The 14,790-nt window shown below is 49.4% G+C and overlaps 1 protein-coding gene across 12 annotated transcripts in view; it reads left to right on the forward strand.

Annotated features, from left to right (window-relative positions):
- NCAM1 (neural cell adhesion molecule 1) overlaps nucleotides 1-14,790 on the forward strand; it is an 87,855-nt gene that overhangs the window by 54,428 nt on the left and 18,637 nt on the right. For 6 of the 12 annotated variants that reach the window (XM_064634618.1, XM_064634620.1, XM_064634622.1 and 3 more), the window contains 6 exons: nucleotides 2,916-3,066; nucleotides 3,966-4,150; nucleotides 4,490-4,586; nucleotides 5,282-5,452; nucleotides 6,344-6,475; nucleotides 7,517-7,531. In XM_064634618.1, coding sequence (XP_064490688.1) covers nucleotides 2,916-3,066; nucleotides 3,966-4,150; nucleotides 4,490-4,586; nucleotides 5,282-5,452; nucleotides 6,344-6,475; nucleotides 7,517-7,531 — 751 coding nt within the window. The remainder of the gene's footprint in view (nucleotides 1-2,915; nucleotides 3,067-3,965; nucleotides 4,151-4,489; nucleotides 4,587-5,281; nucleotides 5,453-6,343; nucleotides 6,476-7,516; nucleotides 7,532-14,790) is intronic. The other 6 variants (XM_064634619.1, XM_064634621.1, XM_064634628.1 and 3 more) reach the window with 1 other exon arrangement.

A 14,790-nucleotide genomic window follows, 5' to 3' on the forward strand; every position in this document is an offset into this window, starting at 1 on the left:
AATACCAGCACATGAGAGAAACAGCTTCTAGAATTAGAAATTACTTGGCCTGTAGTGCTGCATTTCTGGATGAGCAAACTAGCTGTGTTGGGAGTGAGTAACCCTGCCACTTTAAAGGAAAAAAAGACAATTAAAAGCAAAAGCAGCTGTAAAATCTGACAGATCCTGCTTTCCCCATGCTGCCTCTCTTGGAGATTGAAGATTAGCACCAGTGTGTTCTGGGGAAGGATTTTCCCCCCGAGATAATTCTCTTCTGCTCCAGCCAACTCACCTATTTGCTCATGGTGCTCCTGAAGCTTGACCTTCTCTTAAAGGACAACTGCATCATGTTCCATTTCCAAATCAATGCAGATAAACCTTTCAGGAGGTGTATTTCTCCAGAAAATGCTCCAAATTGCTCAATTACTCTTTGTCTTTGATTTGCAAGGGTCAGTGAGGGGGGGGGTTGGTGCAAGTGGGGTTCATTGCTTTTAATGTCACAGTCAGTACTGTACTGGAAAAACAGTAATAATAATAATAATGAGAATAACCTACCTTTATGTGCACCTGATTTGTAACACTTGCTTCAAAATGGACCAGAAAGTTTGTTTCCAAGCAAATAATAAGGGTCAGGTAGAGAACAAAATTAACCATCAGAACTGGGGGAGGCTCATGTATGTATTTTTAGGATCAACTTTGTGGAAGCTCTGGGTACCCTGATTTTTTCTTTACTTATTTTTAAGCCATCCTAAACCACAGAGACTGGTGTGGCCTAAACAGAGTAAAGCTGTAATTTGAACACCATCCACCTGTGTTTCATGTGGGGCTGAGAAGATCCTGCCCCCCCTTCCTCCAGAATAATCTGTTGGAATAGATGTACCGTGGCAAGTGAAGGCATCAGATATTCAGAGCAGTTTGCATTGAAGAATTTGGAATCTGAGTAGTTGCATCTTCAGGACTCCTGTTAATTCCTGTGACAGTTGTCTCTGTCCCCTGCCCCCAGTGTTTGCTCTGGGCTCTCTCTCTCCAGCTTTTCATTAATAAGAGCACTAACACTGTTAAGCTTTGCTGCCTCTACATTCCTTGCTGCCTCTGTGTCTGAAAATCTCCAGCTGGGGTTTGGTGAGAATGTTGGTGAAGGTTTCTCACTGCAGCTCGGGCAGGATAGATCCTTAAAATGGCTTTTAAATTGCCTGGGGGCTTTTGGCAGGGGTTCAGCAGCAGGAATTCTGGGCTGGGGAAGTGCAGGGGACACTTGGCATCCAGTGTTTCACTCTTCCTGAGGGTGAGGAAGGTGAGGGAGTCACAGCAGCACAGCCCCAGTCCCACCACAGCTGGTGCTGCCCTGGGAGTCAGGGCAGCCCTGCAAATATTGAAGGGTTGGGTTAGGGCAGGGCAAGCACAGAGCCAGGAGAGACCCCTCATCTTCCTTCACTGCAGTTTGTACCTGTGGGCAGGATTTCCAGGTGTTCTGTGGTGGTGGGAAGTGGGGGAGGAGGAGGTAGGACTGTGTGGAATTAAGTCAGGGATCCTTGTTTGTGGAAGGACTGAAAACTCCAGAAGGTGGAGGGCAGGGGGATAAAAGCGTTTTATTTGCCTCTCCTCTTCCCCTTTGGCTCTGGGGTATTGAGCTCTGGGCAGGCTGTGCCCACAGTGACTGTGTGCCCCAGGGATGGGCACAATCTGGGGAGGAACACCTTGTGAATCTGAGGAGGAGCTGCAGTGGTTGGCACTGCAGAGACCCCTCACACCCTGCTCTGCTGGGGCAGGAGCTCCTGCCTGTGTCCCTGAGGGGCTCTCCCCATTTCTAGGAAGCACTTTGTAATCCAAAATCCTTGAAATCAAGGAGACAAGGTAAAGGATTACAAATGTCTGTGTCTGACTCACAAGTTTCTACCTGTCCTGTCTCCAGTAGCCAGGAGTTGTTGGCATCTGATGGGCTGAAACAGGAATAAAGAGAACTAGTCGTGTGCTTTCTTGGGAAGATGTTTTTCTCTTCTTTAGGGTATTTCCCCCATCTTTCTTTTTCTTTTCCTGTGCCTTTGGCATTAAGAGACAGAGCTTCATCTTCAGAACCAGTTGCATTCCTTGTGCAGTTGTCCCTGGCACTCTGTCTGTGTTAGACCTTGAGGAAGTGGGGATGTAAAATTACCTTTTGCAATATTTTGGTTTCAGAAGTGGGTTTGGGAGTCAAATCACAAGTCAGAAGGATGGAGTTTGTGGCACTGGTCAGGGATTGCAGGAGACCTGTGTGCAGGGTAGAAGAAAGGGAAAAACCCCACCTCTAATTGGTTTTGTGTCATTGAGGGATCCTGGTTTTGTGCACGTGAGATTGGACTGTAGTTTTCTTGCCCTCTTCTCTCTTCCTGTGCCCCTCTGCACTTTTCTCTGTTCTCGTGCCATGTTCAGGTGGAAGTTCTGAGCTTTCTTTTTGCATGACTCTACTCTGAATTCTGGATCTGTTCTTATTAATGCCATTGCAAGGACACTGAAATAAATCCAGTGTTGGTGAGTGAGCAGGGAGGGCTGAATTCTCTGAGGGGAAGCACAGTAACCATTGGGGAGGTTTCCTTTATTTCCTTCCATGCTGACAAAAACTTCCAACCAGAGCCGGATCTCTGCAGTTCTCATTCTGGGGAGAAGCCTGACTTTGTCTGGTTGCCCTCAGATCTTCGTAGTAGCACCTGATGCTCTGGTCCTTCATCTCCTTTTTCCCCCTTCTCCTGAGTGCTCTGAGTCCCTGCAGTTGGTTGGTGACCAGGAACCTCCCCGCTGTTTTGGAAGTGCCTCCCTGCGCCCTCCGGCCTCGGGTGCCCCCCTCCCAAGCCCTGAGCCCCGCAGGGTTGGCGTGAGCTAGAGCTGCCCTTGTTGGCACCCCTGTAGCGTGCAGCCCCGGGTGGGGGCTCAGCCCCTGACGGGTGTTTCCCTCCCTGCAGACCCTGGACGGGCGGATCATCGTGCGCAGCCACGCGCGGGTGTCGTCGCTGACGCTGAAGGAGATCCAGTACACGGACGCGGGGGAGTACGTGTGCACCGCCAGCAACACCATCGGCCAGGACTCCCAGGCCATGTACCTGGAAGTGCAGTGTAAGGAGCAGAGCCTGGGCTGGGGAGGGGGCTGGCAGGGGGCAGTGCTTGGGTTCCCTTTCCCCGGGGTGACACCGAGGTGCCCCTGGCTCGGGACGTGCCCGATGTGGAGTTTGAGGGTGGGGGAGGCAGCTCAGCCTGGACACATTTAGCTGGAGACGTTGCTGGGTGCCTGCCTGAGGGTGTTTGCTGTGCCTGTCTGCAGCTGGGCTGCTCTGTGCACATTGGGAAGGGTATGGGCCATGGATCTGCTGCAGTCCCATTTGTTGGGTGCAGCAGAGTTCTTCCCTAGAAAAACTTCCTGGCGTAATTTCTGTCGTGGTTTGAGACTCCTAAAAATCCAATTTCCGAGTCCAAGCCCCCCTCCCACAACTCACTTCAGTGTGAGAGGGGTTTTCCAGGCACAACACAAGATTTAATATGGGGGGAAGGGAATTATATTACAATAATCACACAAATAAATATTATAATACATTATATACACAATCCTAATTATTTCTCCTATGATAAAGCAGTATTTCCATTGGGTCAAATCTCTTTTCCCTCCAATAAAAGTCCAGAAGGGAAGAAGGAAAGATCCTTTCCACGTTCAGGGCAGCAGTGTCTCTCCTCTTCAATGCAGCAGTTGGAGTTGGAGTTGTAGCTGGATCTGATCTCTCTCCATTACCATTTCCGTGCTTTCTGCTCCTCCCACTCTGCACAGGAGCAGCTTTGGGATGGAGCAGGTCTCCTCCTTATGTCCTTCAGCAAAAGACACTGGGAGAGGACAGTTCCCATTTCCTGTGTTAGATTCCCTTTCCCACACTGAAGTGGACCCCAGCCAAGGGATCCTTAGGGTGAGGCTGCCTGGGCTGCTTTGGGAGATTGGCTCCAATTGCCTTCACAAATCTGTCTTGCAGATGCCCCCAAGCTCCAGGGCCCCGTGGCTGTGTACACCTGGGAGGGAAACCAAGTGAACATCACCTGTGAGGTGTTTGCCTACCCCAGTGCTGTCATCTCCTGGTTCCGGGACGGGCAGCTGCTCCCCAGCTCCAACTACAGCAACATCAAGATCTACAACACTCCCTCAGCAAGTTACCTGGAGGTGAGGAAAAGCCAGGGGGGAAGGAGGCATGTGCAGCCAGGGAGGCTCAGATAATTGATGTTCCTGATGCTGAAGGGGTTAAGTCTTTTGCAAGGGCACCCTGTTGGTAGCAATGGAGTTGTGTGATGTTTGTGGCACATCCCTGCTGAGAAAATCAGGTAATACAGGACACAACCCCCTCCCTGCCTTTGGGTTTTGCCCACTGCAATTCTCCCCCGTGGACAGCCCTGGGAGTGCCAACACCTGGGCTTTGCTGTAGGGTCCCTCCAGTTAAAGGAGTGCTTTGGCAGAGTGAGAAGGGGGTTCTGATCCGAGCATGAGCCTTCATTCCTCCCACAGGTGACCCCAGACTCGGAGAACGACTTTGGGAACTACAACTGCACTGCAGTGAACCGCATCGGCCAGGAGTCCTCCGAGTTCATCCTGGTGCAGGCAGGTGAGCAGCCCAGGAGGAGAGCAGGGAATCAAGTGTGTGGGGCGTTGAACTGAGGTGACAGAGTGGCCCTTCTGTTGTAGTTTGTGTTCAGCAGGAGAGCCAACTTCTGCTTTCAGGGAGGCTGTTCCAGACTCTGTGCTGTAGGTGCTCAGTGTCTCTGTTTCCTTGTTTCTGGAGGGTCTCGTTCTTTCCTGTGCTTCCAGCACACCTTGACAGAGCTGTGATCTGTGATTTCTGACAGACATTGCATGTGTGTGCACAGGGGCTTCCCCAAATCAGCAAAATACCCCTGATGGTACAGGGAGTGCACGACACAAACCCCAGAGCTGACCCAGCCCAAGGGGCCGTGTCTGACTGCAGCACACCCTGGGAGGGTCTCTGGGGTCAGGCTCTATATGGCAGTGCCCCATGGAAGGACTGTAGGGACAGAAGAGCATCCAGAGTGCTTTTGCTACAGTGCTTTGGTTGTCCTCAATTAGAGAAGGGACTGTGAGTCTCCAGCCTCACAGAGAGGAGACAAGATGAAGGTCTCTGCACTAATTAACCTTCTTAAAAGCTGCTCCAAAGGGAGCCTCAGGCCCAACCTCCTCCTCTCCTTTGTGAAGCCATGCCAAGGGTGTCATTGATGTCCCCAATTTGCTGCTTTCTTTTCCCTGACCCCTCCTGTGTCTCTGTTCTCTTCCCTTCTCCCGCAGACACTCCGTCCTCCCCGTCCATCGACAGAGTGGAGCCCTATTCCAGCACTGCCCAGGTGGAGTTTGATGAGCCTGAAGCCACTGGTGGTGTTCCCATCCTCAAGTACAAGGCAGAGTGGAGGGCCCTGGGCGAGGGAGAGTGGCATTCCAGGTTGTATGATGCAAAAGAAGGTAGGACAACACAACCAGGTGGTACCTCCCCCACCTGAACCTCCCCAGCCCGACTGTCCTTTAGGGAACAGCCACAGAGGAGGGTTCCACAGCTTTGCACTTCCACCTCCTGTAGTTATAAGGCCCAAAAATAGTTGTTAAACATTTTCTGTGCAGTGACAGGTTGTGTTTTCCCTGGGAGATGAGTGTGCTGAGGGCTGTACCTGTGTGGCAGGGCACAGGTGGGCAGCACTGTGCTCATCTCTGCAGCCCTTCCTTGTTCACACCATCCTCCCTGAAGGAGGTGAGGAGCCCTGTGCTTGGAATCAGATGAGTGTTCACTTGCTGACTGGGGAGTGTCTGTGTGCTTCCCACAGAAGGCTTTTCAAGCCCCTCAGTTCTTGGAAAATAAACCCTCCTATTCCAGCAGCAAAGCTGCCTCCCATTACACCCCATCTTGTTAAACCCATGGCACTGCACACTGCTTCAAATGGATCTGTAAGTCAAATAAACCAAACTCATTCTGATTTGGGAGGACTAGAGATTATCTCAGTTGGTTAGAGGCTGGTGCTAATAATGCCAAGGTTGTGGGTTCAATCTCTGTATGGACCATTCACTTTGGAGTTGGACTCTATGATCCTTGTGGGTCCCTTCCAACACAGAATATTCTGTGATGTTGTGACTATGAAAAGGAAACTTCTATTCCAGAGCTGAATCTTCCTCCACCAATCATGCCTGGAACTGAAATTCTTCTGTTAGTTCCCCTCTGGAGTGATGGGATCACACAGAGTCACGTTTATTCCTCTCTTTCCTCCCTCGTGTCTGTGCAGGAACAATAGAGCTTATTTCTTTCTTGTTATCACCACGACCCCTGAGCTTTTCTTTGCTTTCCTTCCCTTGTTTCTGCCCCAGCCAACGTGGAGGGCACCATCACCATCACTGGCCTGAAGCCTGAGACCACCTACTCGGTGAGGCTGTCTGCTGTCAACGGCAAGGGCGTGGGGGAGCTGAGCCTGCCCTCCGAGTTCAAGACACAGCCAGTCCGTAAGTGAAAGCCAGCCCTGCCCTGCCCCTCTGCTCACCTCACCTTCAGTCTCTCCAGGGAACCTCTGCCATGCATGGAATGACACCTCCTTGTCTCGCAGGCCTGGCTGCACCCCGGGTTCTCGGGGTGGCTTTGGGTTGTGGTGGGTTTGGTGGCTCATTACAAATCACCCTGGGAGGGAGGAGGCAGAGGAGCTGTTTTACCTGCACTGGTTGGTGCCCTGGGCTGCCACAATGGACTTGGTGTTGCCAAAGAGAAGGGACTGTGTAAGGGGGGATTTAAATAAGGAAAAGCAGTTGAGGAGGGTGTTGGTCCTGGAGAATTTGATGGCACTGGCACAGGGCAGGTTTGTTTTGCAAATCAGAAGTGGAGATGTTCAGCACATCGAGGCCATGAGCTGGGGAGGGAGGGGGGTTCTCTTTTCTGCACATCCCTGCTTTAAGGTGCCCATCCACGAGGGGATTCCACAGCCTCTGCTGTGCTGTACTGGGTCATCTTCCAGTCCAGGCACAGACTGTGGCCCAACACTGTCCCTCCTGTTCCAGCCAAGAATGAAGGTGGCAGGAATACAAAATCAGAGTTATTCAAGATGGGAAGGAGAGAGGGAGAAAGAAAAGGAGCAGAGTGGGCTGGGGAGATGTGACAAAAGCAGGCAGGGGAGAGGTGGTGGTTCTGTGGTTCTTCTTTCCCATTCCCCTGCATCCTGATCTTCAGCCTGTTCTTCTTCCCACCATCACACCCAGAGCTCTGTCCCGTTCTGCAGCTCTTCTGAAGCCCCTCTGAACTCAGGGCAGTTCCCAGCCCATCAGGTGCATGTTTGGAGGCCCCTGAGCTGTGCATGGTCTTGGTTTTTGTCTGCCAACTTGTGCCTCCCCAGAGCTGCTGGGCAGAGCAGTGTGGGGCAGGACACCTGTGGGATTTTGATTTTCCAGCTCCCTGTTCTCTGTCTCCTCTTCTCACATCTTCTACATTTTTTTTTGTGTGTCTATCTCTGTCTTTTTATTTTTTTGGTCTGTGTTCCATCCATGGATAAACTGCAGGCATCCCTCACCCACGTAAGTGCTCTCTGCATTTCTTTCACTCTTTTTTTTTTCTTTTTTTTTTGTTCCTCTAACATACAGAACATTAGCTTTTAATTTAGTGCCTTTTTCCTCTCAGGGTCTTTAGAAATGGAGTAACTGGTAGTGTCCATTTCCTAACAAGACTGACTCTAGAATAGTCACCCTGCTCTGGGTGATGCTGCTCTTTTTTAGAACAGAATTAGGGCTTAACATATTTGTCTTTAGTGTAAAGCATGCAACTGAAATATTTAACATAGTGATTGTCTAATAATAATAATAGATAGTGTAGTGACTGCAGACTGGAGTAGTGGAAGGCTTCATATTTATGAATCCATTAAAATCGTTAAATTTTAATAAAATACAGATAATCCAGGGAAACCAAAGAGGAAGAAGTTTTAGGTAAACTTTAAGTCTGGTTTAGACCAATTAAGAGCCAACCAAAAACTTCTAAATTTTTAATATCTTCACAATTTTGAAAGCAAAAACTTCAAGAGAAAAAATTCACATTTTTTGCCTCTTCTCACCAGTAATTTTTACCATTAGTAGTCTTTGGACAGTCTTCCAGCACTTGTGTAGATTGTGTACTTAAATAAACCCCATACTAAATGAAAACCAAAAAGCATGTTTCCCCCTTCCCAATGCAGAGTCAGAAATGTGATGGATGTGTTTAATTGTCAGTGAAACACTGGGTGCTCCACAGCTTTGTGCTGTTCCAATCACAGCTAATCAATGGAGCCCAAAGAAACCTCTTCATCTCAGAGAGCATTATTCTCTTTATTAATGTGTCCTTGCTGTTATTCCCAAGATCCCATGGACGAGCTTGGGGAAGCTGCTGTCACATCCTTTGAGATTTCTGAAGCCGAAGTAAAAGAACCAGGAAATCATTTTTATTTTTACCCCAAATTGCCGTGTTTAAATCACACCTGTGCTGCTTTTCCTTCAAGACTGTTTTATCCAAAAGCTTGGACACAGTGGAGCAGTGAGAGGATGGCTGGGTTGGTAGTCAGGGTGGATGAATGAAGGGACAGATGGACAGACAATTGCAAATTGCAGCAGTTAGAGAGTCACCTGGGAGACATTTCCACAACATATGTGCAGTCTGGGGCCTGCAATTGTGTGGAGCCTGTTAATTGCAGCAGAAGTAATTATCTCCCTTCTCTGAAGGGAATCATGGAGAGTGTTACAGCTCCCAGGGTCTGGGGAGAGTCCAACACAGCAGTGAGAGCCAGGGGAGATCAGGGCTGGGGTGTGCACATCAGGGCTGCAGGAAAAGGGGGAAAAATCCGATTAAGAAGAGAGGAAAAAGAGCATTAAAAGCTTTGTTTCAGCCCCACCGTCAGGTCTGCCTGCCAAGCCTCATGTCCATCACCTGGGGACAGGTGTGTGGCTCTGAGGAGCATTAAAGCACAGTTGTTGGGGAGTCTTTTGGTGGTTTTTAATGTGGCAGCAGGCTGCCAGTCAATCCATAGCCCCCAGCTCTGCTCCCCTGTAGGGTAAGTTCCAGCTCTTCTCCCTTCTTTGTGGGCTGAACTCTCTTTTTCATTTGCAAATTCTGTTCTGCCCCTCCAGGCACAGCCCCTGCTGGGATCCCTGGGAGCACTGGGTTTGACACCCAAACATCTCCATGTGCAAACCCCCAACCCAACAAACCAGCCCCAGAATAACCCCCAGATTCCAAAGCCCTTCCCACTCTCCCTTTGGGCAGTTTTTACCAGGAATCCCCCCCCCTCCTCACCTGCCTTTCTCTTTCCCCAGCCAGTCCTGCTGCACCCACCTCCCGTTTAGCAGAGAGTGAGTACGGCACAAAGGGCTGCCTTTGGTCCACTGTGCTCTGCATGATCTTCTCACTGGGTGTGCTGCAGTCTGCCTAACATCCCTGGGGGGTTTCCTAACATCCCTGGGGTTTTTTTCCTGCTCTTCTCTTATTTTTCCCCCCAGCTCTCTCTCCATGGGGCTGCTCCCCAGCCCCTCAAGGTGCCTGATTTACCCCTCTCTGTCACTGATGGTTCTTGGGGTCTTGGAGGCAGGGCAGTGATAATTATTTAAAACCAAAAGATTTTATGTGCAATAGGAGAGAAATCCCTCCCACAGCTCGTGTCTCTCCTGCTGTGTTCTTCCCAGGGCTTTTGGGAGCAAGGACATCCCTTGTCCTTCTGTCCTGGCAATCCCTGTATTTCCTGGTGCAGCCTGGGCAGTGCAGGCTGGCAGTTTCTCCCAGAACTCACTCATTTCCCGAGCTGCTCCCCCTTTCAGGGCTGTTAGTCCCTTTTCCTGCTCTCTGCATGTTCCCTGGATGCAGTGCATGGAGGTGGGAAGGAACAGGGAAGTCCTTTCCCTGTGGAGGGGGGGCTGGAAAGCAGCAGCAGGGCACGATTTTTGCAGCCTCTTGAGGTAGCACAGCCCTGCCATGGGGATTCAGGTCATTCTCACTCTCACTAAAGCTCCTCTCTCTCCTCTCTGTCCCCCCTGCCCCTTCCCCTTGATTTCCACGGGGTTTCACCTTGACGTGTCCTGTCCATCCTCCACGTTTCCATAGCAACAGCTCCTGCTGCTGAATCCCAAAGCCCAGAGGCACGGAGTGAGTAGCTGGGCAGTGCTGGGCAGTGCTGCCCATGCTCTGGAGTGCTGCTTGTGGTGCTGCAGCCCGTGGGAGAGGGCATTAAAGTGCTGTATTGCCTCATCCTGGGGCCTGTTAACCAGCAGTGTGTGGTGTGAGCATGGGGAGATCCCAGCATGGGGCCACTCTGCCTCCTCCTCCTCTCAACCCTCCAAGCATGTGCTAAATAATGGAAGTGGAAGGTTTAGAAGGAACTCAGAGGGGGGTGGAGGTGGGGGAAAAGAAATAGAAATTATCATTTCCAAAAGGAGTATTTTGCCTTTCTCGTTCCCCATCAGGGATTTTGGTGTTAGAGCTGCCTTTGCACAAAGGGATGTGGACTAAAGGGTGTTCTTGCTGCCCTGCCTTGCTCTGTTCTCTTTGAATCCAGGCAGGTAGAGCTGATATTAAAAGTATGGGTGCTGGATGCTGAAAGAGATGCAAATGAGGAGGTAGAATATCTTAGAGGAGAGAGGGAGCTTTGCCCCATCTTACCACCAGTGCCCTGCTTGCCTTAAAAGAGGTGTAAACTTCCCAAGAAATCCTACCTGAGAGGGGCCTGGATTCAGATTCCCTCAGTTCTTGCCCATCCCTTGCTGTCTTGGCAGCCATTCCTGGTGAGGCTGGATCTGGGTAGTCCAAGGAAAACCAGCTGAAAGAGTTGCATGAGTTGATTTGTACCCAAAATAAGCATTTTGAAGTGTCTGCTTTGGCCTGTTCAGAGTCCAGGGCCACCCCTGCCTGGGACTGAGTGGCTGTGTCACATGGGTGACTTTAATCCCTGCCTGCAGGAGATTTACAGTCGGTCACATGTCCATAGAAAAGCCAAGCAAATACCTGCAATAAAATAGTGAGAGAAATAAAAAACCCCTTAAGGAAGAGGCAGGTTTTCCTGGTGCATCCGTGTGTTTTGAGCAGCTAATCATTCCTGCAAGGCCAAATGCCTCTCTTTGGGTTTGCAATAACCAAATGTGTTTCTGGGAATGTGATCTCCAGGCTGGAGACCTGCAGTGGGCCAGAAATGGGTCGTTGCTTCTAAATGGAAAATACTAAAAGCATGATGTGTGTGATTGTTCTGGGGGTTGGGATGGATGGTATGGCCAGTAAAAGGAATTAAACCCCCCATAATTATTGCTGCATTTATGACTGGCACATTCTGTGGTCAGACCCATGTCCTTTATCTGCCAGTGGCCACAGCCAACGAGTTCCTTCTTGCAGGATATTTTATTTGTCCAAAGTGCCAAACCCCAGTTCCTGATGCACTGGAGTGCTGGGGGTTCTGAATTGCTGAGGAGACTTTTTAATTCTCATCCCACCTGGAGGATGGGGAGGAGAGGGCGAAGGGCAGAGCCTGTAATAATCCTTTATTCCTTAGGAGGCAGAGACTGTTCTTGTGTGGGCTTCCCTTGGAGGGAAAACAATGGGTTAATGTTTTACAGAACATTTTGTTCCCTGAAAAGGATCTTTACCCAGAAAAGAGACCGAGGGCTGATTTGTGATGAACGTTTTCACCCTTGATTTTGGTCTGGGGTCAGGGGGCTGTGTGTGGAGGAGGAGGGAGGTGGGGGTTGTAAGGACACAAGTTTCCATTTTCCCCCACACTGAAGTTCAGCTTTTTCTCCTGGCCAGAGGCAGCTCTGCCCTGTCCCTGTTGTTTGTGTACAGACTCAGTCTGAGCAAAGAGCAGCCACATTGGTATGCTGGGCTGTCCTGCAGCACAGCAAGATGTGATATTCAGCAGCACAAAAAGAGCACTGGCACAGGGCTGATGCTCTTATAACTTTGCATCATTTAATTACTGCTGCTGCTGCTGAATGATCTTGTGTTTTACCCTGCCCTGACCTCGGGGCTTCAGTGAATGAAACCAAGAGCAATTAGAAAATGAGAGTTGCTGGGTGGCACCATGAAGTCAGGAATTGAAGCCTAATGAAGCTGAAGAGTTTCTTCACTGGCTGTAGTGAGTTTTTGCCTTGATGTGATCAGTAGCATATGGGAGATGTCTGTAGTCGTGTTAAGAGGTTAAGGAATATGTATCTCCTTGGAATTAATCCTCTGAGGTTGCTCCAATAAGTAGTTCTGTACCAGTGGCAGTAATGAAGTTTTTCTTGCAGCTCTCTCCACTGAGGAATCTGGTTTGCCTTGCACTTGAAAAAGTGGATTATTTTTCAGATGAGGTACTAACATGAATGTTTCTTCTCCCCAGTCTCCTGGTTTTCCAGAATCTCTAGAAACTTCTGTCTTATTTAGTAGGTACTGGCCAAGAGGTTCAATTTGCAGGATGAGGGAGGTGGAGGACACTGAGCAAGAGACATTCAGGTGGAAAACTGAGTGGGTTTTTCCTGTAAAGTCTGTGTTACCTTTCACAGTTCATCCAGCCAATGCAGGCCTGGGAAAAGCACCCCAAGGAGCTGGGGACTCTTGCTCTGGAATTTATCTCCCCAAGAAATGGGCCTGTCCACTGAGTATTTGCTGTAAGAAGACAAACACACATGTGAGGGAAGCCTGTTTACCTAAAAAGTGAAAGTTTGATAACAGGTGTCCATTGACTCATTTGTCTTTCACACTCCTTTTCTTTTTCCTTTCCCTCCCAGCCCTTCCAGATTTACCAGGAAGTTCAGATGTTTCTTTTCTGTGCCACTGCCTGTGTCCAGCTGGAGTCCAGGAGCTGCCAGTGCAGTGCCTGCAGGCAGACAGTGCTGAGCTCCCTTTCTCCCCAGCAATTCCCTGCTCAGGGCCAGCTCTGATGGAAGGTGTGGTTAGCCCAGTAAACCTCCCTCCTTCCTGATGCCCCTGCCCAGAGCTGTGTGAGGCTGTATTTATAACTGCAGAGAACAGATTGAGAGCTTTGTTGTAACAAATGGATTTTACATTTTGTACCATCAGTTTTTTCCCTGGTAATGGCGTGTCCTTAATCTTGTCAGGGAACAAGCACCCGAAAGATTAAGGGTTTAATTCTCTATACATCACATTAACAGGGAAGTACCAGAGCACTGTGAAGTCGCCTCATTAAGGTGAGACAGAGGGATGAGCATGAAAAATGCAAGTTATAAAGGAGAGAGTCATTTAGGAAGGGAAGTGGAGCGTGGACTTGGCGTGTGCTCCGCTGTGACACCTGATGTTGTGCCATTCCCCTCACACACTGCACATTCCTTCATCTTTTCCAGCCCTTGCTGTCTCCCCTGGGCCAGCTCGGTCATTCATTTCCAGAGCAGAGCTCTTCATCCCTCTCCCCACTGCCAGAACCCCCCCTGCACACCCAGAGCCTCCGTGAGCCCCCGGGGGGGCAGAGCTGGGGCCCCCAGTGCAGGCTCCCACTGACCACATTCCAGTTGCAGCTCCTTGGTGGGAAGCTCTGGCCTTGGAAACGTTCACACCCAGCAGGTTTTCTCTCTTGCAGTTGTTGTTGTTATTTAGGAGGACCCTTGTCCTGCAGAGGGGAGGACACCTCAGTGTGGGATGCCAAGGTTTGTCCTCCCTTGGGCGGGTTCTGCCCCTTCCACCTCGGCTGTGTCTGAGTAACAATATTCCCTTTTTCTTTCCAACAGTCTTGTGGATTCCTCCAGCATTTCTGGCACACACTCTGCAATAATTTTTGCTCCTTTTGTTCTCTGACGTGGTATCACTAAGCAGTGACGCAGCTGTGCCTAACCCAGGTCATAACCCAGTGCTTTCTGTGGTTTAATATTCTTATTTTCCAGGCGGTTTTACTGTCTCCCCAGTGTTTCTGATGTATACTGGCTAATTTAATTTTGCTCCTATTTTATTTAGTCTGTAATTCTGTTGTTGATTTTTTTCCCTTGCCCATTGTTTACATCAGTTTTTTAATTTTTTTGTATTTTCCATGTGACCTCCTCCACTTTCCTTTCAACCAAATCATGTGCGTGCGTATCATGTGACTTTGTCATGTGGCTTGCATGGTGCTGCTGATGTCGTCCTCGCTGGTGAACAGAAGGTAAAACACTTTGTTCTGATTGGTTGCCTAGATTTGGGGTGAGGACTCCCCTCTGGTCTCCGACCGGGGAGCTCCAAATTCCGTCACTCCACAAATCCTCCCACAAGCCCCTTTGGAGAAGTTGCTCATCACTTTGTCTGCATGTGAAGGACTCAACTTCTGCATTAACTCCACCTCAGTCTCCTGCACTGAGCTTGGAAAAAGCCTGGAGGGAAAACAAAAAAAAAAACCAAGGCAAAAATCCCCTGGCTCGGTCATTTGCTTCTTCACTCTGAGTCCAGCAAGGAGCTGCCCAGGAAGGTTCTGGAACACTCTCTGGAATGAACACCAGTGGCCAGAATCCCTCTGCCCCTCAGGGTACCAACCACACCCTGGTATTTGCTGGGGGGTTGTGGCAACACCACCTCTCCTGTGGCTTTAGCAGCATTTTGCCCCTGTACAACACACATTTGTGGATGTATATATATATATATATGTATATATACACACATTCACACTGCACATGTTTAGCAGCCTTCCAAAAGAATCCTAAATTCTCTGTCTCTGAGATCTGGTTATTGGGAATATATGTCACATTGAGATTTAAGACATAATTTTTTCTATAGTGAGTAAAACTTTAGCACAGCTCGAATGGGAGCTCTGCTATAAAATACTGTATATATACACTATAATATAGATATAATGCCATCTGTAGTATATATACTA

The sequence above is a fragment of the Pseudopipra pipra genome, chromosome 23, assembly GCF_036250125.1.
Source record: "Pseudopipra pipra isolate bDixPip1 chromosome 23, bDixPip1.hap1, whole genome shotgun sequence".
Classification (NCBI taxonomy): Eukaryota; Metazoa; Chordata; class Aves; order Passeriformes; family Pipridae; genus Pseudopipra; species Pseudopipra pipra.